Source organism: Zophobas morio, unplaced genomic scaffold (genome assembly GCF_036711695.1).
Source record: "Zophobas morio isolate AGI-343-1 ecotype UQ-CSIRO unplaced genomic scaffold, CSIRO_AGI_Zmor_V1 ptg000164l, whole genome shotgun sequence".
In the NCBI taxonomy this organism is placed as follows: domain Eukaryota; kingdom Metazoa; phylum Arthropoda; class Insecta; order Coleoptera; family Tenebrionidae; genus Zophobas; species Zophobas morio.
The window spans coordinates 135643-160278 of NW_026972268.1; the positions used below are offsets into that span (position 1 = coordinate 135643).

Here is a 24636-nt window from a genome sequence, read left to right on the forward strand (position 1 = left end):
AATTCATACTATCTTAAGGATGCCTATTTCAACTTCAATATGTATTTTTTTACTTCGTAAGTATTCTCATCTTTCGCAATTCTTGAATCGAGTAACAAAACTTGCAACTAAATTCTTGTTTATATAACCTTTTTTTTAAAAAAACTTTATTTTCACTAAACTTTGAAAGGCTGCTATTGCTTTCAACAACTATAAACATAAGATTTATATGTTTTTTGAAAATTCATACTAGACTATAATTAAGCTATAACTTTTTTTATATTTTTAAATTAAATTTAAAAATTTCAGCATTTAAATTACTGTCTTTTGCAAGATCACTACTACTGTAGTTAATCGTTAAAATAATTAACTTTCTATAATAGTATACACGAAGCAAAAAATGGGCGGGAGTATAGCCTCCCAGCTTCATACTTTAGATATTTTTCTATATAAAAAAGATAACTTTATTAACAAACAAATCAGCGTTTTCAGTTTTTTACTAAAAAACGATTAATCTGAGAAGACTTTTTTATAAACATTAATTTTATCGTTAAAAATCTATAAAATTTGTCTGAGGCCCGTAAGTTGATTGGCGGATAAACCCGTAGGAAGTTTCACGTTGATCTTGACTTTCAAACTTCCTTTATTTGCAGTTCCTTTTATGGGCATGCCCAAGCCGGGTAGCGTGAGAACAGTTCCCGGCTGCATAATAGGTCTAATTTGAATATTCTGAGACCGACCTGCAAAATATTAGATGCATAAATTATAGTTAATAAAAAAAATTTTTTTTTAATATTTAGCAGAACAATATTTTTTAATAATTAAATTAAATTTTTATTTACTTTTTAACACTTGAAAAAAATTATATTAATAAAAAAATTCCTAGAAAAAAACTAGAAAACCTTGGTTTTCTAGGTAAGCAATAAAAAAATAATAAAATCAAGAAAGACCTAATAAACAAAAAATTGCTTATCACTAAAAAATTTTATAATAACAGCGGCAATAAATAGTTAATATAAAATATCGATAATAATTTTACAAAATTAATTTTTTTAAAAATATACAAAATAATCTTTTAAGACAATAAAAATGTACTACAAAAAAATATATCAAATATTAAATATTCTAATAAGAGAATTAGTGTGATGCTCGAGAGCTGAAGTGCAGTAAAACAATTATTAAAAAAAATTAAAAATAGTCTTGAAAGGTAGGACAGTAGCTAAATTATAAATAATTTGAACTTTTATAGAATTCTTTTTAATGGAGACTATTTGCAATACGGGACAGTGAAAAACTTAATATGAATTTCAGTGGCAATTTTCTTTATTATTATACTTTTCAAGTGGCATAATAGGATATGAATATATATATATATAATATAAAGATTAAACTTATATAAGAATAAGTATAAGTATATAAAAATTAAAATATTAATAGTTAAAAAGTTATAAAAAATTGTGAAGCTAATATTAATTTTAACAGTTATACATAAAGCTAAAATTTTAATTTTTTTTTAAAATTAAGAAAGTTTTATGTAAAACAATTATAAAGAAAAAGTTAAAAAAAATTCTATTAATATTTTGTTATAAAAAGCCTAGAGCAATATTAATAGTAGCATTATATATATTAAGTTGAAGTTAACACATAAAAAAGGTAATTTAAAATCAAAAAAAAAATTAAGTTTATAATTGAAATAATTATAAAAGACGTAAAGCAAAAATCTAATAAAAAAATAAAAGCAAATTATATAAAAAGTTGATGTAGAAATATAAATTCACACCTTTGAGACAAAATTAAATTCATAAAAATTTTATTAGAAATAATAATTTCGTTGATAAAATAATAAAATATTCTGCTAAAATAATTTTTATAATAAAAAAACAGAAACGTGATTTTATTTAATAAATTAATAAATAAAATAGTAAAAAAAAATGTAAGTATAAACCGTTACAATAATAGAAAACCCTCAAATTATAATTTTAAATACTTGAAAATGTTTAAAAACAAGAAAGCTACAATAAAAATAAAAACCTAATAACTAACAAAATAGAAATATGAAAACATATTATTAAACACTAAAATTAAAAACCTTAAAAAATAAAAAGAATTTACTGTTAGGTATACAATTAGTAAATGAAACTAAATTTATAATATATACATAACAATGCAATATTTAAACAGTATAAACAAGAACGACCACTGTTATATATATAAAAAGTAAATTTTTATAGTTATAAATTTTTTATGAACCAAATAATCTAATTATATGCTAAAAAATACTTATATTAAAAAAGTCTATTTATCCTCTATATTTAACGAGTCTATAAATTTGAATTTTCCATTTGATTATCATAAAATTAAAATTAACAATAGTATTAAAATGTATTAAATTATTTTAAATTATTTTAAGTTTTCTAGTATGATTTAATAAATCTTGTTATAAATGATTTTTTAAGTATCAACTCCGTTTATAATAAATAAATATAATAACCATTTGACTTATGAATCACAAACACTTAATTTAATTATTTCAAAAATTATAGTATTCATTTTTGAATGTTTTTTGGATCATAATATATAATGAACTCTTTATAAGTTTATTTAAATTATACTAAAAAATGAGAGAGAATTTATCAAAAAAATTTTTTTAATTAAAGAACTTAAAATTTCTTTTATAAATACCAGTAATAAGAGAAACGGTGGCGACTCCGCCAAACATTGCAGTTTTCAAAGGAATTGTGACTTCGCACTCCAAATCATCGCCGAGGCGAGTAAATGTTGCATGCGGCTTTTGTTTAATTACAAAAACAAGATTCTGGGCGGGCTTGCCTAAAATTTTATAATAATACGTAATAACAAAAAATTTTTTGGATAAGATTTATCAAAATAATTCCCAACTTTGTATAAAATTCGTAACAGAAAAGAAAATATCATAAAAAGTTTATAAAAATTTCAAAGAAATGGGTTACAAATAATATTAGAATTTTAAAAAATAATATTATAAAATTCTATTTTTCTTTTAAAAAAATAATATTCAATTTATAAAGCTTTATTCCAAAAAATTATAGTTGTAATACAATAAATTGAATGAAATTACAGTAGTAAAAACATAAAATATAATATTTATCCAGTAATAAAAAAAATAACTCAAAATTAAAGTACTTATAATTTCAATTTTTTCTTTAAACAAAAATTATATAATATAATATAAATTAAAATATAAGAACTAAAAACTCGCAAAAAATTTATAAATTTATTAATAAAAATCGTTAGCAAAAAATATGATTAGAAGGGGGTTTTTTTAAAAAAAATTTAATTAAAAAATATAATTAGCAGTGATTTTACTAATTGTAAAAAAAATAATAATTCTCGCCACAAGTAGTTTATAAAAATAGTAAAAGCAATAAAACTGGGATTGTAAGAAAATCATAGTTAAAAACTTTTATTAACAACAAAATGTTTTATAAACAATACAAATAAAAATATTAAGTGTAAAATTTTATAGAACTCTAAATATTTATAATTTTTTAAAAAAATAATTTCATAATTTAAAGTTTATTTACCTTTTAGGTAATTATGAAGTTTAGATTCAGCACATCGTTAAATTTATTGTTAAAAATTTAATAAAATTTAAAAAGATAATATTTAAAATAGTTCAGTTTTTTTAGTACGAAAATTCATAAAGATAATATGGAGTCGTTGGAAAATAAAAAAAAAATTAAAAAAATAAACATAATACTTAATACAACAGATAAAAAATTATTCCATATAAAAATCTTTTTTTTCACATAATTAAAAAAAGCCGAATATTCAGATTATGATATTTATTACTAATTACTTTTTTAAAACTTGTTTTATAAACTTTATATAAAAAAAGTTATAAGATAATTTTTATTAGGTTTATTAATATTTAAAATAACTAATATAATTCATTTCCTTTATAAGTTTTTTGTTACAATCTTAAGTAAAAAATTTATTATAATAAATTTATAAATGAGAATTATTAATTTTAATATTACTTTTAAAGTTTTTATTGAAAGTTTTTATTTTTTATAAACTTGAAATAAAAAAGTTATATACCTATTTTTTATTAGATTTATTAATTTTTGAATAACTAATAAAATTTTCTTACTTATAAGGTTTTTTTAAAAACTAAGTTAAAAAATTTAAGAATAAATCTGTTATTTTTTTATTATTATTTAATATTATTACTTTAACAGTTTATCTTGTAAATTTTCATTATGAACTTTTGTTACAAAAGTTGTAAAACAAATTCGAAATTGGAATTGTGAATATTCAATTACTTTAAATAATTTTTATTAGTTTATTTAAAAGCAGTAACTTGGTTTTATTTTCTAGTTATTTTTATTGCTTTCATAAATAAAATTACTTTGTATCCTTTTAAAACTTTATTAACATAAATTTTGTTACATCCATTAGTCATATGCAGCAACATATTCAACAAAATACTTCTTTTTTAAAATATTTATTATTAAAATAGACTTTTTAGATATCTATAAGTTTTAAGTTTATCTCTTAATTACATATAAAAAGATATTAATATTTTTTGTTTTTATTGCAAACGTAAACATGTATTTACAATTAATATTTACTTTTTAAATACATGGAAATATTTTATTTTTTTTTAAATTATTTATGACATAAATTTTGTTATATCTACTAATTATTATAGATACACAATATAAAATTACTTACTTTTTATAAATTTTTAGTAATAAACATATATTTTTAATTTTTAAATTTTATTTATATTATATATAAACAATATATAAACCGTTAACTTCATCGCCATAACCGGGAAAAGTTAGCTTGGTGCCTTCTTTCCAGCCGGGTTGGACATCAATCTCTACCAGTTTTTGCTCGTTACTTATTTGTCCCGTGGAGGGATTCTGTACTCTTCGAGTTACTTTAAGCTTTTTTTGCATCCGCTGTAAAGATTTTCAAGAGTAACTTCGATGTTCTGTTTATGTTCTTCAGGCTAAAAATATAAATTTAATAGGGTTAATTAATCTAGAACTTAAAAAAGAATTATAAATAATGCATAAAACTAAATATTAAAATTATCTTCTAAGTACTAAATAAATTTATTAGTGCTTTTATTTACTACCTCTACTTGTTTCTTAGAAGGCCGCTGTTGCTTTTGAAAAAAGCTAAAATGATGGCCGCCTCGAGAAGGGCCAAAATCGTTATCAAATTCTATATTAATACCCCCCTGCCCTCCGCCTAAATCTGCAAAAGAAAAGGGATCCCTTCCTAAATAAAAGTATTAAAAAATAATGCATTTTTTGAACTTCCATTTAAAAAAAGTACCGCCAAAAAATTGCTTGAAAATTTCTTCGGGATTGCTAAAGCCGGTAAAGTGAAATTGAGCTCCCCCAGCACCTGCAGGAAAACCTTCACCCATTCCCCCTTTTAATCCCTCTTCTCCAAATTTATCGTATATTTCTTTTTTTTTCGGATCGGATAAAACTTCAAAGGCATTACATATTTCTACGAAAAAGTGGTTTCAAAAATATGATATGCAGCAGTGTAAAGTAAAAAAAAACTTTCACCTTTAAATTTTTCTTCGGCCACGGCTTTATTATCTTGATTTTTATCAGGATGCCATTTTAGAGCTAATTTTCTGTAAGCTTTTTTAATTTCCTCTTGAGAACAGCCCTTTGAAAGTCCAAGGACAGCATAGAAATCCTTTCCCATAGCAAAGTCAGAAAAAATCTACAGAATTATCGAGGACGTACTAGAATGTCTATACCAGCTGGCTGATACCAATACTTCGAATAACACAAGCTAAAGGTAAACAGGTGGTTTATATAATATTAAAATGTTCCCGAAAAAGTCATGAGGTGGCATGAAATTATTTTTTGTGGGGTCTATATACATTATTACTTTGCGTAAGGTTTTTTCAAATATACGCAGTTAGCTTCGTAAGAACTTTTTCATATCTATTTTTCCTTTAGAAAGTATATTTTTCTAGTAAAACTTTATAAATACTTGAAGCTACCTTCTTTGAATTAAAATTTTTTTCCGAACCTAAAATTGTTTCACTAAAGAGATATTATGTGCTTTGTCCCGAGAAAATTGCTTCTTAATAAGCGTTAAGGAAAGAACAAACTTTTATTAGTTTTTTTAGAAGTATTAAAAGTACTACTTAGTAAAAAAGTCTATTAAATTAACTATTTATAATTTTAAAACGGTTATCTATATAAAATTTATAAAAAATTTAAATTTGTACAGCCATACTTGGTTTATATTTAGATTAGGGCATCAGTAAAATTTATTTTTACAAAGGATGTGTTTCATAGAACACTTTAAGAAGGATTAACGTATTTTTGTAAACATATTAATGAAAAATTAGCCTTGTAAAGAGCAGTTTTTATTTGCTGAGATAATACTATGGTTCCGATTTAAGTAATCACCGACTGCCTTAATAGTACTATTTTTTTCGCCTGTTCTGTTCTATTCTAAAAATATGAAAGGAAGAAACAACAACTTTACTTTTTACCCCTTCTATTTTAGTAGAACAAGCAAGTCATTTTTAGAGTGTTAGTTAATTAGTTTTTTTCTACTAAAGTAAACCTTTATGTTTACATGATAGCACCTTACTTCTTTACAGTAAAGTCAATGGATCAATTCCATTTTTAAAGAAACTAGTAGTAATTAGTTGCCCTGGCATGGGTGTCTTTTAGTTCACTGTGCAAGGGTTTAGAAACAAGGTGAAACAACTTCATAACTTAAAAATAGAAGAGATAGAAACTAGTCATCACCTTTAAGATTAGGAATTAATTTTTTTTCTCACTATTATTATAGTTGAAGTCGAGACTGCTACCTCTCGAGGAATCTCCTTAGTGTTGTGCTGTGGAAATCTATTGTTTCTTTCCGAGCATTAACGATTGGTCGATAGATCCGGACAGCGACTTAGACTTTCTGGCATCTTTTGAGGCAATAGCAAAACTTCTTTTACGCTAGGTCTCTAACAGACCTTTTTTATTCTAGTCTAGTAGAACAACTTAAATATCCTTGTTAGTTCTAATTTATTAGAGTTTAATTTTACTCTTTATTTAGAGTATCATTTATAGTTAGTTTTGTTCTACTAAAGTAGAACTCTTTCCAAGGTGAAACAACCAACTAGATTACTTGTTAAAAGGTACACACTAGTGACAAACTCTTCAACTAGGAAGTAATCTTGCGATCTTATCGCTTTGCTCCACGGGGTAGCCAATGGTTCCGCGTTGTAATGGGTGTACTAGTATCTTTTTTAAAGATAGCTTTTATTTCTAACTTTACTTGGGGAGGCCGGATATATATAGTACTAGTATATAATCACTATCCGCCAACCCAGAGATCCGAAAGGCCAAAAGGCGCTCCGGATATGAGTCAACAGCACTGTTACAACCATACATTTAACCAACCAAGTTTCTACAGCTTTATGTATTATTGATTGCACCTATGTTCCCAGGACATGATTGATTTCAGTGTTAGGTTACATCACTCATCATGGAGTCCTGTTTGTCTACGCTTTCGTTCGCAACTATTTGCAACTAGACAGTAGCGTGCTACATAACTTAGCTGATTTCGTTAACGGTTTAACAGCGAATATATTAGCAATCCTCGACGCTTTCGAGTCTGCGTGCATTTTTAATGGAGCGAGGATCGCTTTATGCCCCTAGGTTATTATTATAAAGCTCACGAAAAAGATCTTGCCTATGTATAAATTAAGCAGTTCTACTTTAAGGTAGTTTCCACTGAGTCGCATGGATCATAGAGCCACCTTCTACTTTGACAGGACCCCTCATGGTGGATGTCCTACCTTGTAGCCTTCACTAAATGGCGGGGGACTAATAATGTGCTGGTTAATAACCCTCTACTATCCTTCTCGTCCTTTGACTTTAGCTTAAGTTGGCATCTTTAAAAGGATTGCTTACAAAACTAGATTCGTGATTACTGTAGCTCTCTGTCTACTAGTCAAATAGTAGGGAATGACAAGAAGAGCTTTAAAGTTGCTTGGCGCACGGTTCGAAAGAACTGCTCTTAAAAATGGTTAAACCTTTAGACGCCAAGCCTAAGAAAGGCTCTAGTTTAAATTAAATTGACAGTTCGGACGTCTGCTTCTGATGACAATTTTTTTTGTGATACTGTGATTAATGAGACTTTCCCCGGTGTAAGGCGGTCGTTGGCTATGACGGAGTCTCGCTTTCAGTTGCTGCTTTTAGTGTACTACTGTACTGCCTGTCCCCGCCCCTTCCCTATGGAGGTAACAGAGGTGAGTATAGTTGCTAACGAAAACTGTGGTTATCCTAAGTGTTCGGATTAAGTGGTGCGTAAATAATGCTAAATACTATCAGACTAGCATTAAACTGGTTCTAAAATAGTATTATCCTCTAATATTGTACTAGAATCGCATCTTTTATTACTATGATAGGGTACTACCTTATGAATTATTGCTTTTCACAAATGGTGGCGTTCCAGTGTAATAATAGGAAAGGGTAGTATCTAAATTAATATACATACATATGAGGCCTCATTTAGCAATAGCTTTTAATTTTTGGACTTAAGACCGGAAGCAAAATAACTTTAACTAAATTAAAAACTTGTAGTAGTAATTCCACTGATCTTTAAAACTCAGGATTTGAACTTGGACTTTTCTTAATTTGTAATAAAACTTTTAAATTGTGGGCTTTCATGGTTGCTCTGTGGCTGATATTTTCTTAAGAGAGTATCATTCGAGAATAACAAAACTTTTTTAAATTAACTTATTTGCCAAACACAAAGAGATACCAATTCCTAATTCAGATATTTTCAAATGAAAGTTAAGCCCAGTTTAACATTTTTATAGAAAATATTTTAAAACTTTGTTAAAAGCAGTAGGTTTAATATTAATAGTTATCTCAATAAAGGTTAAAAAAAATTAATAAACAAATTAGATAAATTATTTTAAGTATACTTATTTTTACTAAATAACTTGTGGAATCCAGCGTAATTATTTTTGTATTGGAAATAAGAATCCTTTCTTAAATAAAGAATCCTCTTTCTAAAAAAAAACCAAAAAATCCGTTTTTAAAAGAACTAGAAAAACTATTTTTCTCGGTTAATATACTGTATAATGCCTCGTAAATTACTTAAAATCGTAGTAGTTATCGTAACTATATTATACAATCTTCTGAAGTTTTTTGTAAGTAAAAGGGCTTAATCCGAAATCAATCCACGAAACTAAATAAATTAAAAAAAGATAATTATAGAGGCTGGTCTGAATTACAACAAGAAAGCGTTACACGTAAGGCAATCCAAAGGAATATAACTAATACTTAATGGGAAAAGCGAGTGAACCTAATAAATGTCTTTAATGACTATTATATTTAGAACTATTTTCCTTTAATTAACCGTCAACCTGTTTTAAGCATAGGAATCGTCTTTATTAAAAATTTGAAAAATTTATTTAAACATTCGACAAATGTTTTACGGCATCCTTAAGCAGGGCTTAAAGTATTCACGATGCTTTTGGTATCAAGTGATGACACTGTATGTTGTGATACGGCAATAAATAAAATATAGTGAAAGCAAATCTTTAAAATATTACATTCCCCTTTTGTTACGTTCGTAATTTACTTGACTTTTTTTTTTCTTGCCATTATTAATTTAAAACTGTTTAAACTGATTAGAAATAATTTGTGGGCAAAGTTTATAAAAAATACCCCTAGAACCATTTTCTAAATGTGACAAATGTTAGTATTGTAAAAAAGACAAATTGGGCGAGTTTCATGTTGGGAAACCGCTTGAATATCTTGCTTGCCTTTTTTGTTTGCTCAGCTTTAAAGGAAAACTACGAAATTCGGTAAAGATTTTTAGAACTTTAAGTGACAAAAGTCTAAAATAAGTTGTTTTCTCAGCTTCTTGGAAGACCCTGAAAAACGCTTTTTAGTTTCACCATTATCTTAGCTCTTAGTAAATAAGTTGAGTGCCCATAACAATAAATTTGAAAACTTACAAGGCGTAGAGTGCTACGCTTGCAGGTATAAAAAAGTTGAGTAATGTGGATAGAACTCGTAGTTAAAGTATTACAACTAACTATTGACTACATCTAAACTTAAAATAAAACAAAAGAAGGGTCTCAAAAAACGGATAACGAAGACCGAGACTTAACATAATCTTTTACAATAGTATTTATTTATTATCTGAAATATTAATACTTTAACTCCATTAACTCGTTTAAAAGCTGTATAATATATATATATTACTTGGTAACTTTATAAACTTTGATTAATAAACTTTTTTTAACTATCGGTGGGCTACTACAAAAGTTTTAGAATACTTTCAGTTATTTTCGATTTTGAATTCAATATATAAGTTTACAATCCACAACATTCGCTTTTAAATTTTATTGCAATACAGTCCACCACCGGTATTAATAGTGTACTATAAATTTAGACAGTGAATTTTGCTATACTTAACGCTAGAAAAGATAACCGCTTACAAAAATGATGCGACTTCTAGTTTCTATTCTATAAATAAGTATATAATGGAAAATAGTATAATTATAAGTGCATTTTTTTAATAGCAATAGATAACTAGTTAACTTGCTAAGTAAATGAGTAAAAAGTAGCGACAAGAATAATAAGGGTGTAGTAACCTAGGAAATAAGTTGAAGATAAATTAAAAAAAATTACACATAAGGAATTTCATAAAAAAAAATAAAATTATATCAATTTTTTTAAAGAACTTTAGTTGTATATTAACATAGTAAATACGCAAAACATGAATTAAAGCGTTTTCTATAAAATTTACAAAACATACAGAAGCAATTTTTTGGAGGGAAATAATTCGTGCTGCCAATTTTAGCCAATGAAAGTTTCCTGAATTTTGTGATATAAAAAAACATAACTGAAATTGGGTTTGTCCGTGTTTACGTTTTTAAAAAGGTGACTAAGCTTATTATAACATCTTGTGGTTTTCTTAAAAGCTGGACTTCCTAAAAAAAAAAAGAAAAATTTAATATTATAGTAAAGTATTTTAGTAAAAGTTAAAGAAACATTGTTAAGAATAAAACATTTTAATTTGTGTTCTTTTCAGTTTAAATCTCGTAAGTATAGTGAACGAAAGTTTATGAAAGTTATTTATAGATTCTTGTAGTGGTTTGCTAAAATTTTCCGTACTTTTTTTTAAAGCTATTGTTATTTAATGTCTAAAACTCAATCTCTTAATAGATTCAAATTCAGCAATGAGAATAAGTTTTTATATAATAGTATGCATAGTCGCGATTTTATGTTTTGCCAGCAGTATCCCCGGTGACTTTGTTTACGATGATAACATGACTATTACTGTAAGCTAAAATCCTATTAATATTTTTTATGTATTTAAATAAAATACTTTGATTTTTATAAAATTTATTCTGCTCTCAAAGTTAATTTTTTATCACCTAGAAAAATCGGGACGTTAGTAACTTGACTACGCCTTTGATACACCTTTTCCTTGACGATTTCTGGGGGACACCAGTTTCCCGCTACTCAAGCCACAAATCTTATAGGTTTTTGTTTATTTGTAATCTAACAGAAAATAAGAAAATTTAAAAAAAAACTGAACTGCTAAACGGATCTTTAGGCCGCTCACAATTTTAACTTTTCGCCTGAACTACATTTTAGCTGGAGAGACTCCTCATCTCTACCACATCATTAATATTCTCTGCCACGTTTTTTGCTGCATATTACTGTGCAAGTAAATTAACTATGATTAAATTTGTATTAGTATTATTTTCTTTTCCTTTTTTTTAAGACTTTGTCAGAAATTATTTAGAATTGAACTAGTAACTTTTACAGCTGGACTTTTATTTGCAAGTCACCCCATTCATTGCGATGCTGTTTCTAATATAACTGGTATTTTTTTTTAAAACTCTTCAAAACTTTTCAGCTATTTTTTTTGTATATCCAGGAAGATCAGAGTTACTCTCGTTTATATTTTGTTTTCTCTCTATCATTACTTTCATCAAGTCGATAAATTTAAAGCAAAGAGGTTTTATAGCTTTCAATAATTTTTAATTTAGATTTTTTTTAATTTTTTTTTTTCTAGGAAAAACTAACTGGAACTACTTTTTTTTAAGTTTGTTATGTTCGTGGGCCTCTCTACTTTGCAAGGAGACAGGCTACATTGCCGTCATCTTGTTTGGTGTCTATGATCTTAGTCAATTTCTGCATCGCTTTCTTGTTCGTAAGCAAATGCGGGCCTACTTGCAGCGCTTCTTATTACTTGCAGCGCTTCTTATTAAGACAAGTAAGTTTTGTAATTTTTAATTCAGTATATTAACTTTTTAAAATCTTAATATTTAATTTTTTTACATTTTCTATTCTTTATTATAATTTTATTCTTTTCATTCTCCTACGTATTTCTTTTTAAGTTCTTTTTTTTATTTGTGTCTTATAAATTAAATTAATTTTATTGTGATCTAAAAATAATTATTTAGTATCTTAATCTTTCTAGTCTATTTTTCTAACTCTTTTTCTTATTATTTTGTGTTCTTTTTAATTTTTTATGATTTTTTAATTTTTTTTAACTTCACTTATTTATTATAAATTTTCTTTATTTATAGATTAATAATTATGAAAATTTACTTTATATTTTTACTCTTTTTATTTTATTAATTATTGTTTAAAGCTTTACACGATTTTAATTATTATTATAAAATAGGTTTCAATGTTTTTAATTTAATTTTTTTGACTTTGTTTAAATATTTTATTCGTTATAAATTTTTGTTTATAATTTTTACTAAAATTCTTAAATTTATAAATTAAATCATACTTTGTAGAATTTAATTTTTTCTTGAAGTTGTAAAGCTTCTTTTAAAATTTTTTTTTGTTATGCTTTACACTAAATTTATTATTTTTGGGATTTTTAATATCTTAAGTTTGTTACTCGTTTTTACTAATTACATATTTTAGTTTATTATTTTTATTGTTTTTATATTGATTTCATATTTAAAAAATAATTAAAACTATTTAGATTTTTGGATATAATTAATTTATAATTTATTTTATCAATCTGTTATATTCGGTATTGTAAACATTTCTTTTTTGATTAGAATTTAAATTTATTAATTTGTTTAATTTATAACTAATTAGGGATTTTTGATTAATTATCCTATTTAAAATTTATATTTTTTAAAATATTACATTTGTAAACAATTCTTTTTCAATAATGATTTTATTATATTAATTTATAAACTTTATTAATTATTAAATGTTATTACTTTTGGTAATACTTTTATACCAATTATATTATTTATAAAAAATTGTAATTATTTAATTAATTTTATAAAATTTATAATTTTCATAGATTGTGAATTTAATCCTTTTTTTGGGCACTTTATATTTGCGTTACTGCTGGACTGGCACCGTCGGAGTCAACCACTTAGATGGTGTCTCTGTCGTGTCTAAAGTAAATTTGTACCGCTTTACTTAATTTTGTTTTTTTTTTATTTTTTAATTAAGATTTTTGATTTATTTATTAAATGCATTTTTTTTTTATTTTTATTTCAAATTTACTTCAATTATCATTTGCATTTACTGTAAAATGTATTTTTTAATTTTAATTACAGTTACTAATTATATTATCCTTTACAGATATTACTAAAAGTATGTTTAATTTTAATTTAGATTTTTATACTAATTATTGTTTGCAACTTTTATTAAAAGAATTTTAAAATTTGATTTGATTGTAACTTATAAAGTATTTTTAGATTTTTTTGATTATTAATTTATTAATCGTTAGATTTATTATAAAAAATTTTTATTTTTCAATTTATTTTTTTATGAAATTATATAAAATGAATTTTAAAATTTTATTAGTTTATTAATTTCTAAAAGGTATTTTTAATTTATATATGGATTATATATTTTGGTAATCGTTTGATTTTTATTATAAAAAAATTTTATTTTTCAATTTATTATTTTAGTCAGTAATTATTATAAAAAGACTCTGATTTAAGTTTATTGTTATTATTTTATTTACTGAATAAAATTATTTAGTTAACAGTTCCACTTTTACAGTTCCACTTTATAAAAATGGAAATTATATTTTTAATATAAATTTATAATTCATTTATATAATTACTTTAAAATATTTATTTAATTATTAATTTACTTTTTAAAATTGTTAAAAAAAATTATAAAGTATTTTTCAATTAAACATGTCGAATTATTTATTTTTTCAGAACATTTAGTTATTCAGAAATTTTCGATTTTGTATTAAAAGTTTGTTTTAGCAAACTTTGTTTAAAAGAATTTTTTAAAGTCGTTGTTTCTATTATAAGTTTATTATAGAAAGTAATATTAAAGTAGTTATCCCAAATTTTAATAAAATTTATTTTTAAAACTTTTTTACTCTAATTTAAATCAATCCAACCTCTTTTTTAAAATTTTATATATGATAATATTTTTATTTATTATTATTGTTATTATTACAAAATTTATTAATATAAATAAAATAATTTTTTTTTGTTTTTTAAGCACTAATTTTTATTATAAAATTTAAATTCTATAATAAATTCTATTTATAAATTTCATAATTCCTTTTTTTATAAAACTTTTTCATCAAAAAAAAACTTTTTTAATGGTGTTTCCCCAGGAACCTACCCGATTGGCCAGAATTCTGACTTCCTGCCATCGCCATATGTACCACTATTGGTTGCTTTTGTTTCCCTTTTATCTTGCAGGTGCGTTATTTTGTTGGTTTTACATTATTTTTTATGCGCTATTATCGCCTGCTTTTTCCTCCACGTGGTTTCAGGGGACTATTCTCATTCATCTCTTCCTGTCGTTCGAAGTTTTAACGATCCGAACTTTTTGTTAATTGCCGCATTTTATATTCTTCTTTTTGGGCTTCTCCCGTATTTTGTAACTTTCATAAATATTATATATATATTTTTATATTTTTTCATACTGAAGTTTATAATGATTTAGTGAATAAAACAAATTTATTTATTAAAAAAATTTATATATAAGTTTATTTATTAATGTGAATATTAAAAGGTTTTGAAAAAGTATTCTTCCAAATATTGGCCTTCACTTTTTTTTATTTACGGACTTCTCACGCTTCCATTTCTTCCATTATCGAATCTTCTTTATTATGTGATGTTCGAGGTTTCCTAAATATTATTACTATTTTACATTTATTATATCTACTTATATTTTTTTATGACCATGATTAAAATTTTTGTTATTTTTTACTTTGTCATTATATATATTTCTTTAATATATCTTTTTTTTACTTTTTATTATAGAATTAACTATTATTGTGTTTAATCGTATTTTTATATCGTTAGTGTCTTTTATAATAGAAAAAACTTATTGGTTTGTATTAACCTATCAGCTATCATCGATTAAAATTTACGAATGAACTATTTTTATTGTTTTTATTGGCCTTTGCACATTTTTGGGAGTCCCTTAACCAATGAGCTTTACAGAGCGATGATTAATTCTTAGGGCCTTTCCATCGTTGAAATTTTTACTATTGACCAGATTAATATTCAAGAGCCAATAAAATTTCCCTTTTTTCAAAATTCCATTAGTATTTTCCATCCAATTATTATCGTTAATTGTTTCTAATAAAAAAAACATAATGTTAATGATTATTTTAATATTACTATATATTATTTATATATTCCTTTACTAAACTATTTATGTATTATTTTTATTTGCTCAAAAAAAACTTTTTTTTACTATTATGTTGTCCAGGTCGCTGAGAGAGTCATGTATATTCCTTCAGCCGCTTTTTGTATACTCGTTAGTGCACTCTTATTTCTTCCAGTAGATAACAGAAATTGTATTATATGTTATTATTAATATTTCTATTTTTTATTTTATTTTATTAATAACTTCATCATATATATTAATATTTTGATGTTTATTATTAATGTTTTATATTATTTTAAAAATAAATTTATATAAAATTTTGTTTATTATTGTTGTATTATATTATTTACAAAAACATTTTTATCTATATTATTTTTGTTTATTATTACTGCACTCTATTATTATAGTTATTTTTATTTCACAAATAACTTTTTTATGTTTGTTATTACTGTATTACATCATTATTATAATATTTTTCAACAACTTTATTTATTTTATTTTGTTGTTTACTTTTAAGTATCTCAAAAAATGAACCTTCGCAATTTCCCCCCCGAAACTTTGGAAAAGAAAAAAATTGCAAAAGTAAACTTATAAGTGTTATTATTATTATTATTATTATTATTATTATTATTATTATTATTATTATTACTATTATTAAGAGCGACGAGGGAGGCTTTATTAAGAAATTTTGGCTGCTTGACCACAACCGAACCGTTTTTATTCCTTTCCTTATAGTAGTTATTCTATTCGCTATTCGGTGTCATCTTCGGAACTACGATTGGTTATATATAATAATAAAGATTAGTATATATGAAACCAATTAGAAAAGTTTATAAAAATATTTTTAATAACTTTTTGTAGCTTACAAATAATTTTATTATTATTATTATATACTTTTAAATAAAGGCGAACTAATGATTCTTTTTGGATGACGCTTTTCGATCGATTTCCTAACAACTATAAAGTTTTGGTAAATATTTATTTATTTTTATTTATTTCTACTTATTTATTATTATTATAGCAACTTCATATTCATCAACTTGTTTTGAAGAACGATTCTTCACTAAATCCACGCATTGAAACGTTATATGAAAAACTTTTAGGACTTCACTTTTCAGACGGAGACGCTTACAATTTTGGTTTTTACTGCTATTACTACTATTACTAATACCACTAGTAATAATATAATAATAAAGAAAATAATAATACTAGTAGAAATAATAATAATAAAAAGTTATTTTATATTTACTTTTTAGCTAAAAAAAATATTTATACCCCTTTACGTGTTACCTCAACCAATGCACGTCCTCATTTTTTTTAGTATTGAGTGAACACGTGGTTTTTGCATAACCAGTTATTTCTTTATAGCTCTTCACTTATTTAAAAATGGCAAATACGAGTACGGGAAAGAAGTTCTTCTTCGAAGTTTATCGCAAGGAAGTAAAGGTAAGGAAGTAGATATATTATTATTAAGAATTTGAAATTATATTAAAGTAATTTTACTAATAATAAGACGAAGTAAAAAACAAAATTTAACATTTTTAATTCCATTTTTTTTCTATTTTTATTAATTTATTATATTTTTAAACTATTGAAACTTTCATTTCTAACTTTTGAATACTTTTTATATTAAAAAAACTTTAAACTATTTTTTATAGATTATTTTTAAGTAACGCAAAACTTTTTTACAGACTGGTCTGGTGAACGCTGCGTGCTGCCCGAAATATACAGAGCGCTTCACACTTACTATATGGACTTGAAGGACTTTTCCCAGGCCGAAAAATATTTACTACTAGAAGGTTTACTAGAGAAAACTTTAACACTTTTATCATAATTATTAAGTATTAATTATAATAATATTTTATTATTACTCAAGTTTTGAGATATATTCTTTACTTTTATTATTATTTACTATATATAATATACTTTTTTTAGTTTTTTTATTTTTGTTATACTCGTTATTGAGTAATGGACATTTATTATTTTACTAGTGTTTCTTTCTTTCTTTTTTTACTAATATTTTTATATATTTCATATTTAATTATACTTACTAGTATTTAACCATAATTATTTATATTCCTTTTTATTTTTATTAAGTCTTTTATTTATTGTTATCACATTATTATCAAAACATTTTCATAGACGTTCCATTTATTATTAACATATTTATTTATATCCCTTTATTTTTTATTTACAGGTATTATAAATTATTTATACATTTTTATATTAGTATTTACTAATTTTTTATAACTTATATTATTTTTACTTGTTAAAAGTTTGTATTATAAGATGTTTTTTATTTATATTCTTTCATTATTTACTATTTATTTTTTTGCTGGTTTCACAATCAAACATCAAGTTAATATATAATATATAAACTATAAAACTATTTATTATTAAATTATTATAGAAAAATTTTATTTTTTATTTTATATATACATAATAATGTATATAATATAAATTACAATACTTATAAATATAAGTGTTAATATATTTAAAAGAATTTACATTATAGTAAAAATTAATGTATAATATCATTATCATTTATAAACTTTTAAATTTCTAAACTTTGTCTAACTTTTTATCTGGCGCTTTACGTAGTTTTTAGTTTGTTAAGTATAGTCTTCTATCGAAGTTTATTATATAAAGAATATTAAAATACTGTGTATATTGTTACTTTAACGAAGTGCAAAAAGCTTATATGCATATATTATAGTATCAGCTTATTAAAAAAGTATCAAAATGTGTACTATTTTGCTACTTTTAAGTTAATAAAAAAAAGCAGCGGTTCGACGATGAACAAAAGCGCTACTTTACAAAATTCTAGATTATTACACATTTTGCTGCTTTTAAAGTTTCATAATCTGCAATTTAATAGCAAAAACTTTCTTTATAAGTTCCAAGTTATTATTAGATACCAAATTGTGACTTATTTTGTGTCTGTTGTTACAAACTTAAAAAATTAGTCTTTGTTTTGGCAGCTTGAGGTGTAAAGAGTGCGTTGTTAACCTATTGGTTCCAAAAACTATGGCATATTTAAAAGTTTTGTTATAGAATATTTCATCTTTTTTAAATAATATTAAAGTTTGTATAGTAGTAGATTTTTTTTGGCACAAAAATATACTAATAGCGGTATTTTTATTTATTAATAAAAAAAGTATGGAATAAAAAATATATTTTATTTATTTTAATTCTTTTTTTAATAATAATCTTTTTTGTTATATCAATTTTTTTTACAGAAGTTGGTATAGTAAAACTGTTTTTTCCTCTCCTTTCATATTTTTTTCAGTTAATATTATAATATAATTATTATTATTTATAATTTTATATAATAATTTATATTATTATCTCTATCCATGTAATACTAAATTTGTTTTTTGCTAATATATATTTAATATATATTGTTATATAGTTTTTTATAATATTTTTTTTTCGTTTTTATATATAATATAATGATTATTATTATTAATTTTTTTGTTTTTTTATTAATTTATTCTTGTTATATTATTTCTGGCTAATATGTATTATTTAATAACAGTTATGGTTTTTTATTATTTTTATATTATCTTCTGCTATTATATTATATATACTAGTATTGTAATATTATTATTCTTTATTATTATTTTATTTCTTTGCAAAATAGCAAAGTCGAACTTTTGCCACTTTAAACTCCCGGACTTTTTAGTACAGCAGTGGAAAGTCAGCTCGTTAGTAAAAGAACTTTGTAAACCGTTAAGTAAAGGAGCAAGTTTGTATCTTTTTTATATATACAATTATTGTTATTCTGTTTATTATTTTGTATTTCACATTTTATAATTAATAATATTTTATAAAAAGTTTTTTCTAATATTTTTTATTATAAATAAAACTTTGATATTAGAATTGTTATATATAATGTTGTTATTCTGCTTAATATTTGAAATTTATATTGTTTATATTAAAATATTATATAAAAGTTTTTTTTCTCTAATAACAACTTATTAAAATTATTTTTATAATTATTATCTACTTATTATTTAGCTTTTCATAATTATAAATAATCTTTAAAATAAAGTTTTTTTTATTTTTTCTTTACAACTAACAACTTTTATTAGAATTTTATATTCTTTTTGATATATATTTTATTACTTTTATGAAAACTTCTATACTATTATAATTTTTTAGATGCTTCGCAGTTTGGCGTCAGTTTTGAAGAGATGGTCGCTCTTTTGCAAGGAAACTTGCCGTCTCCTAAAAGATGGAAAAGTTTATCCAAGGGACAATCACTTTACATAAATAATAAGCATCAAGCCTCTTTAGAATGGTTTATTTATTATCATTATTATTATAACGAATCATAGTTTTTGATAAGCTTTTAACTTTATATAAAAAAGCCTATAAAAATATTAATTATTTTAATAAATATATTTTTCAAACTTAATAAATATTATTAAAAAGTAATACTATTACTTAATATTATATTTTATTAAAAGTATTAATAATTTCTCATAAAGTGAAATAAAAAATACTTTTTATGTACTTTTCGCTAAAAAAAGGTTTAAAAAGGTACATTTCTCAACTGAACAAGTTTCCCGCGCATCTTCAGCTTCTTAGTGAAATGGCGCTGATATTGTATTTTTCTCAAAAGTATTTGGACTGTGCATATATTTTTAATGAGGTTTGCTTTATTATTATTATTATTTATTGTTAAATATTATAAAAGATAATTATATATATATCTTATTTTTTTTAATGTGAATTATAAGAGCTTTCATAATATAATTAATATTAGCAAAAGTTCTTTTAAAATTTTATTTTTATTAACGAAAGTACTTTTTATAAGTTTATTATATTTATAAAAACTTCTAATTTTTCTAAAGTAGACTATAATTTTTTTTAAATTATTGACGCAAATAATTTTATATAATCTTAATAATAAATATTTTTTATAAGTAAACTGAAAATTTTTATTAATTATACTTTTATTATTCGTAAGCAAGTTAAGAGGTTTATTATAAATTATAAATATTCTTTACAAGTAAACTGGAAAGTTTTATTATTAATAAATTATTAACGTAAACAATTTTAAAAGTTTATTATAAATAAAAAATATTTTCTTATAATTATGAATAATATCATTCTTATTAAGTATAAAGTATACGATTTTAAAAGTTTATTGTAAATAAAAAATATATAGTTTATAAGTAAACTGAAAAGTTTTATTAATAACAATAAAATTATACTGAATAAATTTTTTTATAAGTTCACTGAAAATATTTAATAATATAAGTCTTGTCTATTATAAAGGAAAAATAATATAAATTTTACGATTAAAGTCTTCAATATTATTAAGGTAAATAACTTTAAAGTTTATTATATTTATAAAAATACATTTTATTAAAGTAAAAAAATTAATTATAATTTTTGAAGGTTTTATAAAGTTTATTTATTAATGATATTAATATTTATAAAAATAGCAAATATTCATAATTTTATAAAAAAAGTTTATTTTTACAATAGATAAAAATATAATTAAAATGTTATATTAACATTTATAAAAACTGAAAACTTTTTTTTTATTTTGTGAAATGTATATTTTTTTATAAGTATAAATAAATTTATTTACTGTATAAAAAAGCTTTTTAAAAAAAAGTTATTCTATTATATATCATGAATTTTTATTTTTACCAAAAAATTTGAAAACTTAAAAAAATGATAATATAAAAATAAAAAAATTATGGATATAAAAATATATTGTTAAGTCAAATGTATAAAGGAACATTAATAATACTAAAAACCAATTCAGATATATAATTGTTTTAAAAAAGTTTTAGTATTATTAGTAGTAAAAATGAAAAATAAAAGTTTGTTTTGTAAAAGAGTTTTTTTATGTTAACTTTTTTATCGTAAATAATGAAATTTATTATTCTCATTGCAAATAATAAATAAAATTTTATTGTATAAAAATATTTTCTTTGAGTAAAAAAAGTTATAATTATTTGTACGATAATGTATTTTTCATAAGAGATATAGAAAGGTGTATTATTAGTCAGATCAAAAAAGTTTATATAGATAAAAATTTTATTTTATTTATAATAAAAACCTTTTTAATACAATGAAAGTTATAGTTTTTTTTATATATAAGTATATTTAATTTAATATAGAAGTTTTTTAAAGTAACTCGTAAATTTTAATTTCTTTATAATAAATAAGGAAAGTTAGTATTACTATAAGTGAAAATAGAAAAGAAAATTTTTCTATATATTAAATACCATCGTAAAGAAAAATTTTATATTAAGATAATAGTTTCTTATTATAAATAATGAATTTTTATTAACGGCAAATAAGAAAAGTATTATGAAATATTTTTTGTATAAAGGCAATAAAGTAATATTTATACTCAAAAGTTTTTTGTTAGTTATAATAAAAATATTAATTATTATTATATATAAGTTTAGGTTTACGCATTATTGTAATTATTTTTTTTATAGAAAGGTTAAACTTTATATTATTGTTATGTATATAATAGAAATATGATTATAAAGAAGAGCATTTCATTATTCAAATGATTTTAAAACTTTACCTATTAAAAAAAAATTAAAGAAATATAAAAATAATTTTTTTTTATACTGAATATAATTTTACCAGTAGTTTTTATATTTATATTATTATAAAAAATACTAACTTTTTTATAAATGAAGATCCCTTTCTATCATTACACTTTTTGCTTTGTTTATAACTAATTTATTTTCCTATTTATTAATAAAGTAACTTCTTTCCTATTGGCTAATTAAATTTTCGATTTCTTTTTTTTTTTTTAAATTTTTATGATTTTTGTAATAATATTACTTTTATTTATCTTTTTTTATAAATTTATATATTTTATTATTTTTTCTTCTTCCTTATTGTATACGTTTTACGCAATTTCATTAAACTAAACAATTTACTTTTTTTTACTTTTTTTTTTTTTGGTTTAAAAAATATTTTTTCTTAACCTTTATAAAACAAAAAATATTATACAAGTTTATAAAACTTTTTACTTTTTAGATGATTTAAATATACTTTAGGTCATTAAAAAAGATTACTTTAAGCCTTTGAATTACCAAGCCATGGCCATGTGTTTGGTGAAAGCGGGATCTTTTTATGAATATGATGCACAAGAAATTCTTAAAATGGGAACTGCAGCTTTAAATTATACTCAACATATGGAGAGTTTGATGGAAAAGAAAAAAAAATATTTAAAAACTGATCAACAATAATTCATATTGATATATTTTTTTGTTTAACTTATATAACTTAAAAGTAAGTTTTTAATAAAAAGTTACAGGAAGTTAGAAGTAAAAAAGAAAAGTATTTAAGAAATGATTTATAAAAATTTACTTTTTAGAACATTTAAATTAACGACACTTTTCTAAGTTAATAGTATAATTTTTTTTATGAAAAGCGTTTAAAAAAATAAAAAGTAACTGAGTCAAATATAGTACTCAATTGTAAGAAAATTGCGACTGCCTTTATAAAGAAGATAAAAAATCTTGCGATCGGGAGACCGGAACGGGTGCTGTCTTAAAAAGTTTGAGAAAAAAAAAACGATTTCCTACTTAAAGATCAATAAGTTTTCGGCGGAAAGGCTTGTGATTAATTATTGAGCCACTTTTTATAAAGTATAGGACACCGCAAGAATTTATTTTTTGCTGATTAAAATTAATAAAGCTCGAGTTTATTGCATAAGTTTTTAAGGTGAGCGAGTTGTTTAGGAAGATAATAATTTGGGGCCTTTTAAGTCTAACAGACTGGTGAGATGGAATACTTCTGCGACCGGAAAAAAGATTTTATCCAGAATCTCAAAAAAATCAAGGTAGACTGTTATAAACGTATATAGCTGGGCCAATTAGGTAGGGATTATCGCACGAAATCCAGGTAATCCATAAGGACTTATATTCAAAAGTTTGATAAAACAGTAAAAAAACTTATATAGCTAAAATAGTTATAGGGCTAGACCTAAAGTTTTAATGGAAGAATAGGGACTAAACGTAATATTTTTACTTTACTTTATCCATCAAAAAACAGTTGCAAAAGGAAGGCCGACCATATTCAGATAACTTAAGCTTATGATCTTTTACATATCTCAACATTAACAAAAGTTGTTTTTTAAAGAAGCAAAGTTCTCTGTATCGGTAAGGTTAACGCACAAATACCCTCAGGATCTTTATTTAAAGCCTATAAACTGAGTGCTGCATATGAATGTTAATGAACTCGATGTATTTCTAAACGCTCCTAAATCTCTTAAATTTTGAACACCTACAAAAATCACTGACCCTTGTTAAGAGGAAAAGTTAGATGCGTTGATTTCCGTAAGGGAATTCATAACAAGCAGACTCTTAAAATACGATTAAAAAACTACAATGTGACGCTTCTACAAAATAGATGATAAGACAACCTTAACAAATACGTTGTTAAACTTCATTAAGATAAAGCGCCGAACTTGTAAATCTCTTTTTTATTGCAGCTAACATCATAAAAATGTGCAATAAATTCATACTCCTAAAAAATTGATAGAAGTGCTTGCCTCATGTTTAAAAAAAGGGTATGCGTGCATATACACACATATAAATCCAGAAGCAATTAAAAAAAAGGAGAAAGGAAAACGGCTGGGACACAATGAGATGAAAGCAAAAACTTTACCAAACCACAAGCCTAACTGTAGTTGGGGCACGTGTTGTACCAGCACAATTATAAAAGGTACAGCTTCTTAATCGGGTAGTTTTATTGCATCTTAAAAGGGGACAGGAAGTTTATTGTGGCATGAATGCGTGCTTAATATTGTGAAAAGATTTTTATTAATTGGAGTTACGCTCGCATCACTTTGCTTGCTTTCCGAATACACAGCACTGATATTAATAACAATATTACCTGTTCTATAGCCCTCTTTGTGCGTGTTTTACTTTATAAAAAAGTTACAGTCATAAATTTATATTTGTGATATTATAAGCTACTAATAAACTTTTTCTTATTACTGTTTGTGTGTTGTGTTAATTATAGTCAT

General features: G+C 23.2%; 2 protein-coding genes across 2 annotated transcripts; one reads left to right on the forward strand and one right to left on the reverse strand.

Moving 5' to 3' along the window:
* Positions 1-479: 479 nt before the first annotated feature.
* Positions 480-5740, reverse strand: LOC135145600 (uncharacterized). Its single transcript, XM_064077715.1, has 6 exons — positions 5553-5740; positions 5311-5490; positions 5108-5253; positions 4775-4978; positions 2662-2808; positions 480-719 (listed from the first exon to the last, which is right to left on the reverse strand). The coding sequence occupies exons 4-6, from the start codon at positions 4923-4925 to the stop codon at positions 538-540; spliced, it is 480 nt and encodes a 159-aa protein (XP_063933785.1). The 5' UTR covers positions 4926-4978; positions 5108-5253; positions 5311-5490; positions 5553-5740; the 3' UTR covers positions 480-537.
* Positions 5741-12240: 6500 nt separating this feature from the next.
* Positions 12241-22852, forward strand: LOC135145609 (protein O-mannosyl-transferase TMTC3-like). Its single transcript, XM_064077726.1, has 16 exons — positions 12241-12258; positions 13318-13419; positions 14608-14695; positions 14770-14876; positions 15012-15122; positions 15717-15804; positions 16132-16196; positions 16274-16395; positions 16521-16584; positions 16636-16753; positions 16983-17060; positions 17306-17413; positions 19258-19362; positions 19779-19917; positions 20160-20271; positions 22661-22852. The coding sequence occupies exons 3-16, from the start codon at positions 14653-14655 to the stop codon at positions 22850-22852; spliced, it is 1452 nt and encodes a 483-aa protein (XP_063933796.1). The 5' UTR covers positions 12241-12258; positions 13318-13419; positions 14608-14652.
* Positions 22853-24636: the final 1784 nt, after the last annotated feature.